General features: G+C 36.3%; 1 protein-coding gene across 9 annotated transcripts in view; it reads left to right on the top strand.

The window, feature by feature from the left end:
• The window catches only part of Dgkb (diacylglycerol kinase beta), a 769121-nt gene that overhangs the window by 591690 nt on the left and 160520 nt on the right, over positions 1-16911 (top strand). For all 9 annotated transcript variants that reach the window (XM_058585317.1, XM_058585316.1, XM_058585318.1 and 6 more), the window contains one exon: positions 10311-10506. In XM_058585317.1, the coding sequence (XP_058441300.1) occupies positions 10311-10506 (196 nt within the window). The remainder of the gene's footprint in view (positions 1-10310; positions 10507-16911) is intronic.

The raw sequence follows: 16911 nt of genomic DNA, 5'->3' as shown, positions 1-16911 counted from the left end.
GTTTTGATTTGCATTTCTCTGACAGCTAGAGATGTTGAGCATTTTTTCATGTACTTGTTGATTGACTGTATGTCCTCCTCTGTGAAGTGTCTGTTCAGGTCCTTGGCCCATTTGTTGATTGGGTTGTTTGTTCTCTTATTGTCTAATTTTTTGAGTTCTTTGTATACTCTGGATATTAGGGCTCTATCTGAAGTGTGAGGAGTAAAGATTTGTTCCCAGGATGTAGGCTCCCTATTTACCTCTCTTATTGTTTCTTTTGCTGAGAAAAAACTTCTTAGTTTGAGTAAGTCCCATTTGTTGATTCTAGTTATTAACTTTTGTGCTATGGGTGTCCTATTGAGGAATTTGGAGCCCGACCCCACCGACTGTAGATCGTAGCCAACTTTTTCTTCTATCAGACGGCGCGTCTCTGATTTGATATCAAGTTCCTTGATCCATTTTGAATTCACTTTTGTGCATGGCGAGAGAAAGGGATTCAGTTTCATTTTGTTGCATATGGATTTCCAGTTTTCCCAGCACCATTTGTTGAAGATGCTATCCTTCCTCCATTGCATGCTTATAGCCCCTTTATCAAATATAAGATAGTTGTAGTTTTGTGGATTGGTTTCTGTGTCCTCTATTCTGTACCATTGGTCCACACGCCTGTTTTGGTACCAGTACCATGCTGTTTTTGTTACTATTGCTCTGTAGTATAGTTTGAAGTCTGGTATCGCTATACCGCCTAATTCACACTTCTTGCTTAGCATTGTTTTTGCTATTCTGGGTCTTTTATTTTTCCATATGAATTTCATGATTGCTTTCTCTATTTCTACAAGAAATGCCATTGGGATTTTGATTGGCATTGCATTAAACCTATAGAGAACTTTTGGTAATATCGCCATTTTGATGATGTTAGTTCTGCCTATCCATGAACAGGGTATATTTTTCCATCTTCTAAGATCTTCCTCTATTTCTCTCTTTAGGGTTCTGTAGTTTTCATTGTATAAGTCTTTCACCTCTTTTGTTAGGTTGATTCCCAAGTATTTTATTTTTTTTGAAGATATTTTGAATGGAGTGGTTGTCCTCATTTCCATTTCAGAGGATTTGTCGCTGATATACAGGAATGCCTTTGATTTATGCGTGTTGATTTTAAATCCTGCCACTTTGCTGAATTCATTTATTAGCTCTAATAGTTTCTTTGTAGAGCCTTTTGGGTCTGCTAGATATAGAATCATATCATCTGCAAATAGTGATAATTTAATTTCTTCTTTTCCTATTTTTATGCCTTTAATTTCTTTCGTCTGTCTAATTGCTCTGGCCAGTGTTTCGAGAACTATGTTGAAGAGAAGTGGAGAGAGAGGGCATCCCTGTCTTGTTCCAGATTTTAGAGGGAATGCCTTCAGTTTTTCTCCATTCAGAATAATGCTAGCCTGAGGCTTAGCATAGATTGCTTTTACAATATTGAGGTATGTTCCTGTTATCCCTAGTTTTTCTAGAGTTTTGAACATAAAGGGATGCTGTACTTTGTCAAATGCTTTTTCCGCATCTATCGAGATGATCATATGGTTCTTATTTTTAAGTCTATTGATGTGGTGAATAACATTTATTGATTTCCGTATATTGAACCAGCCTTGCATCCCAGGGATGAATCCTACTTGATCATGGTGTACAATTTTTTTTATATGTTTTTGTATCCGATTCGCCAGAATTTTATTGAGGATTTTTGCATCTAGGTTCATTAGAGATATTGGTCTGTAGTTTTCTTTCTTTGAAGTGTCTTTGTCTGGTTTAGGTATCAGGGTGATGTTGGCCTCATAGAATGAATTTGGAAGTTCTCCCTCCTTTTCTATTTCCTGAAGTAGCTTGAAAAGTATTGGTATTAGTTCTTCTTTAAAGGTTTTGTAAAATTCTGCTGTATACCCATCGGGACCTGGGCTTTTCTTAGTTGGTAGTCTTTTGATGGTTTCTTCTATCTCCTCAATTGATATTGGTCTGTTTAGGTTTTCTATATCCTCCTGACTCAATCTGGGCAGATCATATGACTTAAGAAATTTATCTATGCCTTCACTATCTTCTAATTTATTGGAGTATAAGGATTCAAAATAGTTTTTGATTATCTTCTGTATTTCTGAAGTGTCTGTTGTAATATTGCCTTTTTCATCCCGTATGCTAGTAATTTGAGTTCTCTCTCTTCTTCTCTTCACTAGCATCGCTAAGGGTCTGTCGATTTTGTTTATTTTTTCAAAGAACCAACTTTTAGTTTTGTCAATTTTTTCAATTGTTTCTTTTGTTTCGATTTCATTAATTTCAGCTCTGATTTTCATTATTTCTTGCCTTCTACTTCTTTTGCTGTTGTTTTGCTCTTCTTTTTCAAGGATTTTGAGATGAAGTATGAGATCATTTATTTGTTGTTTTTTTCTTTTTTTAAGGAATGAACTCCAAGCAATGAATTTTCCTCTTAGAACTGCTTTCAATGTGTCCCATAGATTCCGATATGTTGTGTCTGTGTTTTCATTTATCTCTAAGAATTTTTTAATTTCCTCCTTGATGTCTTCTATAACCCATTGATCATTCAGTAACCTATTGTTCATTCTCCAATTGATGTATGCTTTTTCCTTCCTTCTTTTATCGTTGATTTTCAGTTTCATTCCATTATGATCAGATAAGATGCATGGTAATATCTCTACTCCTTTATATTGTCTAAGAGTTGCCCTGTGACATAATATATGATCTATTTTTGAGAAGGATCCATGTGCTGCTGAGAAAAAAGTGTAACTGCTTGATGTTGGGTGGTATACTCTATATATGTCAATTAGGTCTAGGTTATTAATAATGTTATTGAGTTCTATAGTTTCCTTATTCAACTTTTGTTTGGAAGATCTGTCCAGTGGCGAGAGAGGTGTGTTGAAGTCTCCCATGATTATGGTGTGGTGGTCTATTAGACTCTTGAACTTGAGAAGAGTTTGTTTGACGAACATAGCTGCACCATTGTTTGGGGCATAAATATTTATGATTGTTATGTCTTGTTGGTGTATGGTTCCCTTAAGCAGTATGTAGTGTCCCTCTTTATCTCTTTTGATTAACTTTGGCTTGAAATCTATTTTATTTGATATGAGTATGGACAAGCCTGCTTGTTTCCGAAGTCCATATGAGTGATATGATTTTTCCCAACCTTTCACCTTCAGCCTATGTATGTCTTTTCCTATCAAATGCGTCTCCTGTAGGCAGCATATTGTTGGGTCTTGTTTTGTGATCCATTCTACTAGCCTGTGTCTCTTAATTGGTGAGTTTAAGCCATTAACATTTAGGGTTATTATTGAGATATGGGTTGTTCTTCCAGCCATATTTGTTTATTTCTGTTACTAAACATTGTTTGTTTTCCTCTTTGATTGTTCCCCCCCCCCTTTACTGTCCTACCTCCCACTGTTGGTTTTCATTGTTATTTTCCATTTCCTCTTCCTGTAATACTTTGGCTAGGATGTTTTGAAGAGATGGTTTTCTAGCTGCGAATTCTTTAAACTTTTGTTTATCGTGGAAGGTTTTAATTTCATTCTCCATCCTGAAGCTTAATTTCGCTGGATACACAATTCTTGGTTGGAACCCATTATCTTTCAGTGTTTGAAATATGTTATTCCAGGATCTTCTAGCTTTCAGAGTCTGTGTTGAAAGATCAGCTGTTATCCTGATTGGCTTGCCCCTAAATGTAATCTGCTTCCTTTCTCTTGTAGCTTTTAAAATTCTCTCCTTATTCTGTATGTTGGGCATCTTCATTATAATGTGTCTAGGTGTGGATCTCTTATGATTTTGCACATTCGGCGTCCTGTAGGCTTCTAGGATTTGGGATTCTGTCTCATTCTTCAAGTCTGGGAAGTTTTCTTGTATTATTTCATTGAATAGACTGCTCATTCCTTTGGTTTGGAGCTCTGTACCTTCCTGTATCCCAATGACTCTTAAGTTTGGTCTCTTAATGTTATCCCATATTTCTTGGATGTTCTGCTCATGGTTTCTTAACAGTCTTGCTGAGCTGTCTATGTTCTTTTCCAGTTGAAATACTTTGTCTTCATTGTCTGATGTTCTATCTTCTAAGTGTTCTACTCTGTTGGTAGTATTCTCCATTGAGTTTTTAAGTTGGTTTATTGCTTCCTGCATTTCTAGGATTTCTGATTGCTTGTTTTTTATAACCTCTATCTCCCTGTATAGTTGATCCTTTGCTTCCTGGATTTGTTTGCGTAATTCGTTGTCGAAGTGATCTTTCATTGTCTGATTTTGCTGTTTAATGTCTTCCTTGATACTCCAGATCATCTGAAGCATGTATATCCTGAATTCTTTATCTGACATTCCATCTGCTGCAGCTGTTACCTCTTCTAAAGTTGCGTTGACCTGCATTGCTTGTGGTCCTTTCTTTCCTTGTCTTTTCATACTGCTTGCGTATCTTTCCTGCAGGTGCGGGCGGCGGCTCTGCTCTCTCCTTATTCCAATTGGGGTGTCGTGGCTACCACGCCGGCAGGTCACTGGGCCTGTTCTGGGAGCTGGTGGCGGCTCTGTTCTGCCCCTACTCCAATTGGGGTGACGTGTCTGTCGTACCAGCAGGCCACTGGGCCTGTCCTGCTGGTCGGTCGCAGATCTGCCCACCTTTCGGGCACGAGTGGAGGCTCTGCTTTGCCCCTACTCCAATTGGGGTGTCGTGACTACCCCGCCTGCAGGATGCTGGGTCTGTTCCTGGCAAGGGAGGCGACTCTGCTCTGTCACTACTCCAATTAGGGTGGTGTTTGTACCCCGCCGGCAGGCTCCTGGGCCTGATCCGCCGGTCTGTTGTAGGTCTGCCTACCTTGAAGGCGCGGGCGGCGGATCTGCCCTGCCCCTCCTACCACGCCTGCGGACCCCTGGGCCTGATCTGCAGGTTGATCACTGGTCTGCTCACCCTGCGGGCACGGGTGGTGGTTCCGCTCCACCCCCACTCCAATTGGGGTCACGTGACCACCACACCGGCAGGGCCTGATCCGGGCGTGGGATAAGGATCTGCTCTGCCCCTACTCGAGTTGGGGTGACGTGTGTACCACACTGGCAGGCCACTGGGCCTGACCCGCCAGGCTGTCACAGGTCTGTTTACCTTGCAAGCGCGAAGGGCGGCTCTGCCCTGCCCCTCCTACCACGCCCATGTACTACTGGGTCGTGGGTCTGCCCACCTGGCGGGTGTGGGTGGCGGCTCCGCTCCGCCCCCTCTCCAATTGGGGTCACGCGGTCACCACGCTGGCGAGCCGCTGGGCCTGCTCCGGGGGCTGGTGGCGGCCCGGCTCCTTCCCTCTGGCTCGAGGACAAATTGAGGAGGCTCGGGTGACTGAGCCTCACCCCCCTTACCAGGAGACCAAATGCTTATGTCACCGCTGGTATTGATGAAGATCTCTCCTCCACCGCTTTCTGCTGACATCAGATCTCTGCCATGTTGGTATCCTATGCGAATGGCAGCATTTCGTTCCCCTTGCCAGGCAACCCAAGCAATGGGTGAGTCCTGACCTGCCCTCAGCAGGACCCGGACCGAGACACAGTTTCCGCGGGCTCCTAGCCCCGGTCCAGGGAAGTTCCGGGAGCCGGAACTCGGCCACTCCGTGCTCGGTGTAAGCTCCTATAAGTGTAGGCTCCAAGAAGCAGCCCCCGCGGGCTCAGTTCCGGGAGCCGGAATTCGGCCGCTTAGTGTTTGGTGTATGCTCTGATAGTAGCAGGGTCCAAGAAGCAGCCTCCGCGGGCTCCGCAGCCCTGAGCCAGGGCGGTTCCGGGACGGTTCCGGGAGCCGGAACTCGGCCGCTCTGTGCTCGGTGTAAGCTCCTATAAGTGTAAGCTCCAAGAAGCAGTCCCCGCGGGCTCAGTTCCGGGAGCTGGAATTCGGCTTCTTGGTGTTTCGTGTTTGCTCTGATATTAGCAGGGTCCAAGAAGCAGCCTCCGCAGGCTCCGCAGCCCGGAGCCAGGGCGGTTCCGGGACGGTTCCGGGAGCCGGGACTCGGCCGCCCCGCGCTCCGTGTTCACTCCGATAAGATCAGATTTTAAGAAGCCCCCAGGCGCTGAACCCTAGCAATCTGTCTGCAAGCCGCAGGCGAATTGCAGCCTGAAATTACCTGTTCTATGGCTGAATGAGCTGCGGTCAGTCAAAAACAGGTGTGGTGACGTCAGTTTACCAACATGGTGGCTGCTGGCCTCCTCTGTGGTCTGACCGGTGTGGAGAACCGAGATGGACCGCTTCCTTCCCCGTCTCGAACCCAGAATTCAGCCCTGAGTGCGGTGCTTGCGCGTCTGGCAGAAACTGCAGCGCTGTAACCCTGCGTCTCTATCCCAGCGCGCCTTGCAGACTCTAGCCGCGGGGCGATTTGCTGAATAAGCAGTGTTACCCTCCGTGCGACAAACCTCTCGCGTTTGAGTCCCCGTAGCCAATCCTCATGCGATGGAAATCCTTCCTCCAGGTTCCGGCGCACCCCACTATTGCTGGAAATTCCTAACAAGATATCCTTTAGCCGTCCTGACTTGTCATACTCCCACACAGTGAAGCAGCACACGGGGGTAATGCACTCCCCTCGCCGCCATCTTCCCTCCTCTCCACAAGAATACATTTTAAAATGAAGTTTGCATTTAAGTATTTGGGAGAAGAAGTGGATATATACTTTAATATCTCAGGTCTGCGTCTACAATTAAACTATAAAGATCATAGTTTTCATTTTGCCCCATGTAGCAGAAAAAGCTGGTAAGAGAATAAGAAAACACATTCTTCCAGTATTTCAGACTTGGTTGTTAATGAGCCTAAGAAGGATGGTAAATTCTAAAGTCAAGAATTTTCATCCAAAAATGCTGAGATTTATCACAATGAGTGAGTACTTCTACAAATCTAATCTCAGGAATTAACAAATGACAAAAAGAATATCAGGTTCACAAAATAAGTTATCAGAATTTTTATTTATTTACTTATTTATTTATTGTAGATGGACGCAATACCTTTATTTTATTTATTCATTTTTATGTGGTGCTGAGAATTGAATCTAGAACCTCACACATGCTAGGCAAGCACTCTACCATCAAGCCACATCCCCACACCAAGTTCTCAGAATTTGAAAGATGAGATTTTTGTTTTCCCATAAACTGGAAAACAGAATTCTTAAAGTCAACAAGGCTCTTTCCCAGTATGGCTTTTACTCTATGGGTCCTAATACTAAGATTATCTATAAAGCAGTTTTTTAATGTTTTAGTGAGTAAACTTACTAATAATTTTATCTGATACAGGTACAGAGTCAAACTCATTACATAAAAGATTTACAATCTATCATTAACATTTAATTAATCTTATCAAATTATCAAAAAGTATAGCTCTCCAAAGTTTATAAACTAGGATTAATATACATTGACAAAAATATTTTTGAAATATTCTTTTCCTTTAGGTAAACTTGTTTTAGAATAAGGTCTTTCATTTTAAAATGAAGAAGGGTAGACAATGGCATCATAGCATTGCACTCTATAAATAGCTCCCACAGTTCTATATGTTAATGACCTTTTCCTACACAATAAAAATATTCAGAATTTATTGTCTAACTGAGGCTGTTAGCGTTTAAGCTTTTATATTCTTTCCTCTGTAGCTACCTTTTTAGAAATCATAAATCTTCAAAGCATATGAAAATATTATCTGACACAATATTATCACTTGTTTATATTTCATAGCCTTCACCTAAGCTTTTATTTTCCTATATTCAACTGGTGTGCTACATTCCGTGGTCTCTATCAGCAATAGCACTTAAAATTTCCAGATTAACCAACATAACATTAAAGCAAACAGAGGAAGGTTACCTGGGGTCAAGAACTAGTGGGAACAAAGTATCAATAAATTGCAATTTATTTCAATACATTGTCCTGATCCAAATAGCATCAGTGTTCTTCAACAGCTCTTTTTCTTTGCAACTCCTTAAGAATTTTTTTTTTTCACTTCTTAGAGAACAGCCCAATCTGTTTCCTTAAAACTACAATTGACATGACTCTGAATAGTGCAAACATGAATAATAGTATACACTGGTGTTTTTCCACTGTCACATGTAACTCCACTAGTTCAATTAAAAGAAAAAAAAAAAAAGCTTATTTGCAGCATGCTCTCCTTTCCTGCAGATGAACAAAGGAATCCTCCTTCACTAATTCTGAAAGTCACTTGTCACAGTGGGGTTCTAAGGCCTAGTCAAATAATTGTCTTAGTGTATTACCTGCTGTGTTCAATATTGAGTGAAAATGGAAGCCAGGCCCCAACTCCAGCTTATTTCACAATTCTTCTGTTATTTAAATGATTTTAGTCAGTTTGGGGGAAGCCAGACCTTTATAAATTAACAGCAGGGAAATACCAAAGGTGTCAGATTGCATATTTATCATCTTTTTCGTGTAATACTTAAATATGTATTAAGAAGTGACTGACATAAATTAGGCAGATTTCAGAAGCCACAGGCCGTGGCTTGTAGAGGACCCCCTTCTGCTTGACATTTCATCCTTGTCAAAGATCAAATTATTTTAATTTAGGCTGCAAATTATAAGGAATGAAGACTTCTTTGTGGGAATTCCCTGTGGTAATCTGACTTTTGTTGTTACTGCTGCTTGTCAGTGTGCAAAAGATATAATATGCATGCAAATAAGGTTAAAAAATATGTACTATCTAATTATCCAGCCAGTACATTCCACTTGAAGTCAGTGGGAGGCCTGACACACAGTATGTGTTTGATTCATTGAGGCCTGCAGGGTATTTACACAAGATTACTTTTAATTATGAAATTAATATCTGTTTATCTAGAATATATAGCGGTAAGTGAGTATACACATGAGCAGAATTCTTTAGTAAAAAGAAATCATCTTAATTTAATACATGAAAAGGAGGGAAAATCACTTATTTCTGAGGGAAAAAAAAGTCATCATTTGGATATTGGTTTCACCCTCCTTGAAACAAATGGAATGAAAACTTGGCACTTTCTCTAGAATTTGTTTCTATCTCTGCCAACTAGGCTCAAAATGTTGCTTTATTTCACAGCTTTTATTTTTTGGTGAACAAGAAGCAGTTCTAGAGTCAGTGTGATGAAGTTAATGTAGAAGAGGGGATTGTGTTTTGTTGTCATTTTGGTGGAACATTACCTCTTGTAAGTCTAAAAGTTTTGATTGCTATGAGAAATGAGGAAGTTAGTAGCGATGATTATTATTTTTTATAAGACATGACAAATGAACTAATCCCACTGCAGATTTGCTTCAATTTATAAAATGCTTATTCCTAACAAAGTTTTTTTAAACAGAGTTATGTATGTATATCTTTACTCATATTGACTTGTATTTGAAAATGGGAGAATAATTTCTGGGATATATTTATATTAACTACCATTTTAGAAAACCTACAGCATATCAATTAATACATAGTCATTCAAAAATTAGACAATGGCCCTGTTATTCTCCACACATGTCCATCAGAGGAAATGATCAAAATGTTCAAAAAATTAAAAAGTGAACACTGAATACAGCAAAGAACTGTCCACACTTTTTATATTCAGCAGGGTTTTTTGTCACCAGGCCCAAAACAAAAACTCTGGCTAATTAATTGGGGTTTTTAGCAAGCCATTACCATAATAGAGTGGTTTGGAGTTTCCTTTTACTGCTGTTCTTGTCATTTCCCTTACTTGATCTTCCTGGCCCTCTATGTTCATTTGGACAACTGGGCTTCCAGTTGCCTTTGATGTCCTGCTTAGAACTTAATCTAGACCAAGATACCATTCTTGGTCACTCCAGAGTGGTTGAAAATTACTGCTTTGGACTTTACTTTCCCTTTTAAACACTTTATTCTTTTTTGTTGTTGTTATTGTTTGTTTTGTCTTGTTTTGTTTTGTTTTAAAGATGTAAGCCATGATTCAAGAATTCTATTTCTTTATTTTCCCCGAATAGTACCCTTCAATGTGTTACAATATGTTCTGAATAGGTGTCAGATGACAATCACTAAAATTTCTTCTTCAAATTTGACCATTCTTCCTACAATCAACCTCCTTGTAACATACTGGAAATTTGCATCTGGATACACATTTGTAGACACTAAACATGTTTCTCTCGGAAGTTTTCTAGTGATTTAATTTGATCATTTTTTTAAGGATTATTAGTGATAATAGGTTAATGCTAGTTACTGATTTATATTTTATGTTGATATTTATGATAAACATTTAGGTATTCTTGAAAAGCTTATTTATAAAAGGTACAATTGTGAATTTAAAAGCCCTTATTTAAAGATAAGGAAAAAAATCAAAGAAAGATAAATTATGTTCCAGTCTATGTTCCTTTTTTTCTTTTCCCAGTGTGATGGCGTACAGATTGATCTAATAAACATCTCTCTGGAAGGAATTGCTATTTTGAATATACCAAGCATGCATGGAGGATCCAACCTCTGGGGAGAGTCTAAGAAAAGAAGAAGCCATCGAAGGATAGAGAAGAAAGGGTCTGACAAAAGGACCACACTCACAGATGCCAAAGAGTTGAAGTTTGCAAGTCAAGGTAAGGTTCCTAACTAACTGTCAAATTGCTTGTTAATGTGAATTCAAAGGCTACCTTTAAAGAGTTTTTCATTGCACTAAAATGTATATATTTATGCAGTAGTGTTTTTCATAGTATCACATACCCAAGTTTTACTAAATTACACAATGGGTTCTGAATATTTTCCTTCTTTGTTCTCATTCTTTGATTAGGGTTTTTCCCCACAAAAATTAAAATGTGTACTATATATGTAATGGATAGTAAAATAGGATAGGTTATTCATTAGCTCTTCTGGAATGTAATCATCTTGATCAGGATGTACGAATTTAACACGGACCTAGTTTAGGCATTTCTAAGGTTGTATCCTAAGAGGATTTGTTCTTGTCTTTCTTCAGTCAGGCTGTGATACTGAACTGTCTTACATTAAACTGTTGTTCTAAGAACCATATATCAGGGAATGTTTCAATGTTCTACAATAAATTATGACTATCTGCTATTATTTTTCCATAGAGTTAGTAACAGGACACCTGGGAAACAAAGAGCAAATACTAATAAAATAGGATACAATGACTATGGAGAAGAATATTTCACAGTAGGATGTGACATCTAATTTTTCTTGGTAAATTTTATAAACAAAGTAATATCTTTGTTCATAAAATCTATAGGAATTTAAAAAATCAATAAAATGAATATATATGATTTTTCTTTTTACCTTCTACAGTTTACCTACTACCACTGATTGCCTTAGAAATAAGACCACATTGTCAAAGTAAAAAAATAAATAAAATTTGAAGGTAGTTGGTGGACTTGTGGTAGTAAATAGCTCTATGTTTTTGTTTGTTTGTTTGTTTGTTTGAGGGCAGGTAACTGGTAATTAATTTAGGTGTTTGCAATAGGCAATGACTTCTGTTATACAGAATTCAGTATCATGAAGGGAGGGACAAGGATAGATGGAGAAAGAGTTGGGTATGCTCTAGAAGGAAAAGGTTATTAAGACCTGCCAATGACTAGAAGTTTTGATGCCTCTGAAATGTAGAAGTAATAGTGAATATCTATGGAATTCAGTATAAGCAAGATTTTAAAAAATCAATTAGAATAGTTTATACTCAGAATGCAATATAACTATATGAAAATATGGAGAAAATAGCACTTTAAAGGAGACATACCTAGAAAAATTGAGAGGCTTGCCCTATATGAATTAATAGTAAGTAGGACATAAATATGATTATTAGTTTTTAGAAGATATTGACATTAATATCGTATTCATATTTAAATATCATCTTAAAGATTAGTAGAGTTTAAAAATGTTTAAAATTTTCTGAAAATTAGAATTAGCCTAAGAAACATACTAAGACCAAATTATAAATTTTTCTTTTGAATTCCACAGATTGCACTATTATGTTCATATATATATATATATATATATATATATATATATATATATATTTTCACTCTCTTTCTTTACAAATATTTTGTACTATGCACATATAAAATAATATATACAAAAATATTGTTGGTTTGTTTTTCCATTTGACCACTACATTACAATATTAGGCAGATCCTTTGCTTGTACACATTACAGATATGTGTCCAAATTGGTTCCCAGTGGCTCAGCTGCCTACATTCATCCACTGGAAGTTTCTAAGAAACAGGGCTGTACTCTATCCAAACAAACATCTCTATGGACATGTGTGTAAAGCCCTGCACAGAGCTGAGATTCTATTGGCCTGGTCTCACTAACTCTGATATTTATATGATTTTTTTTTCAAGAATGTATGATTGAAATAAAGTCCAGACAAACCAGTTACAGCTATTATCATTGATTCTTACTGCCATAAATGTAGGAAAACCTCTCTATTCCATTTCTGCCTTTTTTTTTTCTAATGTGGAACTATTAGATCTTATACACACTGAGAAAGAGGAAAGTGGGAACATCCTGGGTTTGTGAGTCAGGAATACATTTTTGTAAGTGTATAGTTTTTGAAGGTCATTTTATGACTCCTTAAAAATTTATCACAAGTCTCAACTAATTTTTTACTATATTTTGGAATGGAAACTTTCCACCCTAAACTTTAGAAAGTATTTCTGTGTGGTGGGGGAAGAAGCATATAACTAAATTCCCATGTGATAGAGATAAGTTATTTTATTTTTTAATAAGCAGATTGATATTAATAAAATGTGTACACTATATTTTAAATTTATTTAAATAAATTTCATAGACCAAAGGTGCAAGATTAAATTTGGTTCATCATATCCTCAATATCTTCAAGCTATGTGTGATCTGGGACTCCTGAACAGTTCACTAGCTTGCAATCTTTGAAGATATTCACATAAGATTATAACATTTTTAGTCACTAAATTTCTTTGTTGCAAATTATATTGTTGACTTAATTCAAGGTTGAATAAAATTATAAGTAACTCATTGCATTATATTATCATTTCATTGAAATATACTAAAGTATTTGGACTCAATTCTGAAACATATTTATACTCACATTCATCTAAATCAGTAGGGATTTTCTGTGTGTTTGTGTTTGTGTGTGTGTGTGTGTGTTTATAAGTATAGTAAGTGTATTATATAAAGATAGCATAGTCTTTAAGTAAATCTGTAAAGTAAGCCAAGTTGATTTTCAATGCTCCCAGCCTTAATATTTAATCTTTCCCATGTCTTTTAGTTGCTGAGTTCATCTTTACCTCCCCCTCTTCTAAATTAACCTCAGAAAGATGTCTAATAAATTTCTTCACATTAATGTATAAATGAATGATTGCACATGGAGGTAGAGGTATTTGCATTAAAGAAATAAAGGCCTCTAGCTAAAACATTATTTTTCATACTGTGTTCCATTGAGTTACAACTGTAATTCTTCAGCAGCTCTATAAAAACTTGGGTCAAACATGGCCGTATTTTGAAACAAGAAAAAAGTATTTAACAAAAAAATACCCTATGTTATATTCTATGAAAACACATTGCCATACTATTCTCAAATGATTAACTTCTGTTACCAGACAAAATCAGCTTTCTCTGGCTTTCCTCTTTCTCCTATGTAGTTAGAAAAAAGGAGTGGAATGAAGGGGGGGGGGGGGAGAGAGAGAGAGAGAGAGAGAGAGAGAGAGAGAGAGAAATAGATGGATTGAAGGAGATAAAGGAAAATATACATGCCACACATATACATTTGTGTACACACACACACACACACACACACACATAAATAAATAACTGTGGCATTGATTGGAAAGTCTATAACTCTTCAGTGGTCATTTAAAAGAACATGCCTTTCCATATTTAATGAGAAAAATGCTACAAATGGACACATTACCACCATAGTGTATGTGAACCCAGTGGAACTAAAAGACCAGCAAATTCAGACACATTTTTTGGCACAAAAACAAAACAGCACATACCAACCAGCAGAAGTGAAAACAAGATTACAACACCAATATTTTAAATGAAAACAAAGATCCTTTTTAGTAGCATTTTTGCTCATAAAGAAATTGCATTAATTAACTAGCTCCAATAATAGGGTTATACTAAAGTATATCACAAGCATGCTTTAGTCAGAGAAAATTTGATTTAAACATATTCACAACTGTGGCTAAGGAGCCAGGCATGAAATTAAAAATTTTAGGTCTTTATGCAGAATAAAATAAATCCTACTAATTTAAACTTTAAAAGAATATGAACCAGGCAGAAGTAACATTATATAATAAATTTCTGTTAACTAAAGTGGAAAACTTTAGATTACAAAAGCCACCTTTGAAAACTTTGTATTACAAAAGCACCTTTGAAAACTACTTTTAAAATTCTTTATTTTTTTAATTTGTTCTTATTAATTATATATGATAATGTAATGTATTTTGACATGTTATACATATATGAAATATAACTTCTCATTCTAGTTATACATGATACAGAATTACATTGGTTGTGTAATCCTACATGCACATAGGAAAGTTATGTCCAAATCATTGTACTATCTCCTATTCCCATTCCACTTCCCTTCCCTTCATTCCCCTTTGTCTAATCCAAAGTACTTCTTTTCTTCCCTACCCTGATCAACAAATATATGAAAACTGTTTTTTAACCAAAAGTGAGGACCTTTCAAGGAATGTGATCTATTTTAGTTCTAATTGATGTACCTTTGAATAGTCAAGTTAAACTCTTACACTTTCCAGTAATGGAATCAGAATGTGACCAAGTAAGATGCAAAAAGTTCATCTACTTAATTATATATCTGCATCAGGATAGTCCCAATACCATGCAACCAAAATAAAATGTAGAAATCTAAGAAAGGCAGGATGGCTGTAACATTGCAACTGACTTCATCAAAATAGTCCTATTATTCCCGTAAATCAACTAACTGAAAATGCTAACAACTTGAACCTCTGAAATGTATTTGTACAAATAAAATTTTGATTTTCTCTTTTATTTACTTGTTTTTAAAATATTCCTTCATTTGTTTAAACAAAAGTTGTTGACTGCTTTAAAAAGGTCGAAAATGACTGAGCAGAAGTAATTACATTCAAACCATAGATTTTCAAGCATTTGCCAGAAGCTAAGGGAGGTGCTGCCAAGAGCAGCTGGACTTCCTGCTTGAAACTTCATTAAGTAGATGTCTGTCTACACTGCACATAGTATAGCTAGCCAGGTACTTGTCACAGGAAAGTTTATCTTAAAAACTGATTAACATATTATGTCATCCAGGAAATTTTCAGTAATTTCATTCACATTTAACAACCCTATTTTTTTTTATTTGGTCAGAATTTATCAAAGCCCACCAAGCACTCATTCATGAAAACTGAGATGGTTTAGCAGGTACACAAATACTTCAATGTTTACTAGTTTCATATATACTTACTATTATAGTTGTCTTCTTTCTGTTAGCAATGCTGTTTTAAATTATTATTTATAATGGTAATTGCAATTTTTCATTTGACTTAAATTCATTTAACTGAAAATAGAGTAAAACAATTAAAATAAATAATAACATAGGAAGTAACTACATGTGGCAAAAATTATGAAGGTGGGACAAAACAGATTAAAGTTTAGAAAACTGAAACAGGCAACTTCTACCACCTTTTATCTTTGACATAGCTCCAAGCATGACTACTTAGTATAAAAACTATTTTTATTCTTTGTTGTCTTCTTGCATAAAATTTACTACGTATTGATTTCCCAAGAACAAGCTTTTCTAGATACTTTATACCAAACCTGCCTTTATCACACCTTACTTGATTTCTTGGAGCACTGTGTTTCCATAGAAGACTATATTCCTGTTTATTTTTTATCTATCTGATGAGATATCAGAGTATCTCTACATCAAATGGCTTTATCATTACAGTTTTAAAAAAAAAATTCCAGAAATTAGGAAGACAAACAAACCAAAACAAATCAATCCAAACCAAATTGATCAAGGAGAATGAATTAGAGAATGACTGCAAAGTTTGACAAAATTTGAATTTCCTTTTATCTCTGAAGAGTAATACTATACGTAATTTTAATATCTTCATATTGAAAATGAGGGTGATGATCTCTGGAAGAGGTGAGATTAATCTATGTGTGTTGTACACTGTATTAACTGGATAATTTCACAAAAATCATTTAAATAGTAAAACTATTACTTGCAATACCTTGCAGAAGTTAGGTATATCAGAAAGTTTATGGTAATGGACATTTGTTGTCTATTATTACCAATTTTTCCAGATATTTCTATGGGTTATTTAGGGTAACTTAGAAGGCAGTGTTTTAAGTTGTCTAAATATAAATGCAATATTCATTTTAGAACTGTAGATTATGTATTTGGCATTCAAACCCCAGCAAGCATAACAATTTCCAAGCATTTAAATTCAGTGATTAAATCAATTAAATTTAGAAACAAGAAAAGAATTTCATGCAGCATTATTATACCTGGATGTTAAATTGTTGAAAAAAAGATCATGGTATTTGAGATGTTTCATTTCACAAAAATATGTGCATATTCTAATACCAAGATAATTGCATTAGTTGAAAATAAATAGATTCAAACATTTGCTACCTAGTAACCTTTAAGATAATTCCAAATGAGTTCCTAATCATATGCTTTTCAAATGCCTCTTTTGAAAATTTTCAGAAATGGACAATCAAATAATCAAATATATGCTTAATAAAGCTATCTCAATATCAGAATTGCTGCTTGCAATTAAGATTACATGATATATCTGGGTGTCTTAATGTTCTGTAACTCATAATTCTTAATGTAAGTATGCCTTTAAAGTTTATAAATCAGTAATGAAAGTAAATTGTAACACAGAAGACAATTATTTTACATAAAAATATAGGACCAGGTATAATCTTTGGTCTAGCTATGTGATAAAGCATATAATGTTATCAAGAAGCATTTTTGAAATTTCTACTTGTCATAGTACTGTAAAAACTTCACACAAAATGGT

This window comes from Marmota monax, unplaced genomic scaffold (genome assembly GCF_021218885.2).
Source record: "Marmota monax isolate L192 unplaced genomic scaffold, Marmota_monax_Labrador192_F-V1.1 WCK01_AAM20220418_F8-fsc00057, whole genome shotgun sequence".
In the NCBI taxonomy this organism is placed as follows: domain Eukaryota; kingdom Metazoa; phylum Chordata; class Mammalia; order Rodentia; family Sciuridae; genus Marmota; species Marmota monax.
The sequence above is the reverse complement of the archived record's forward strand: the minus strand, read 5'-3'. Positions and strand labels throughout refer to the sequence as shown.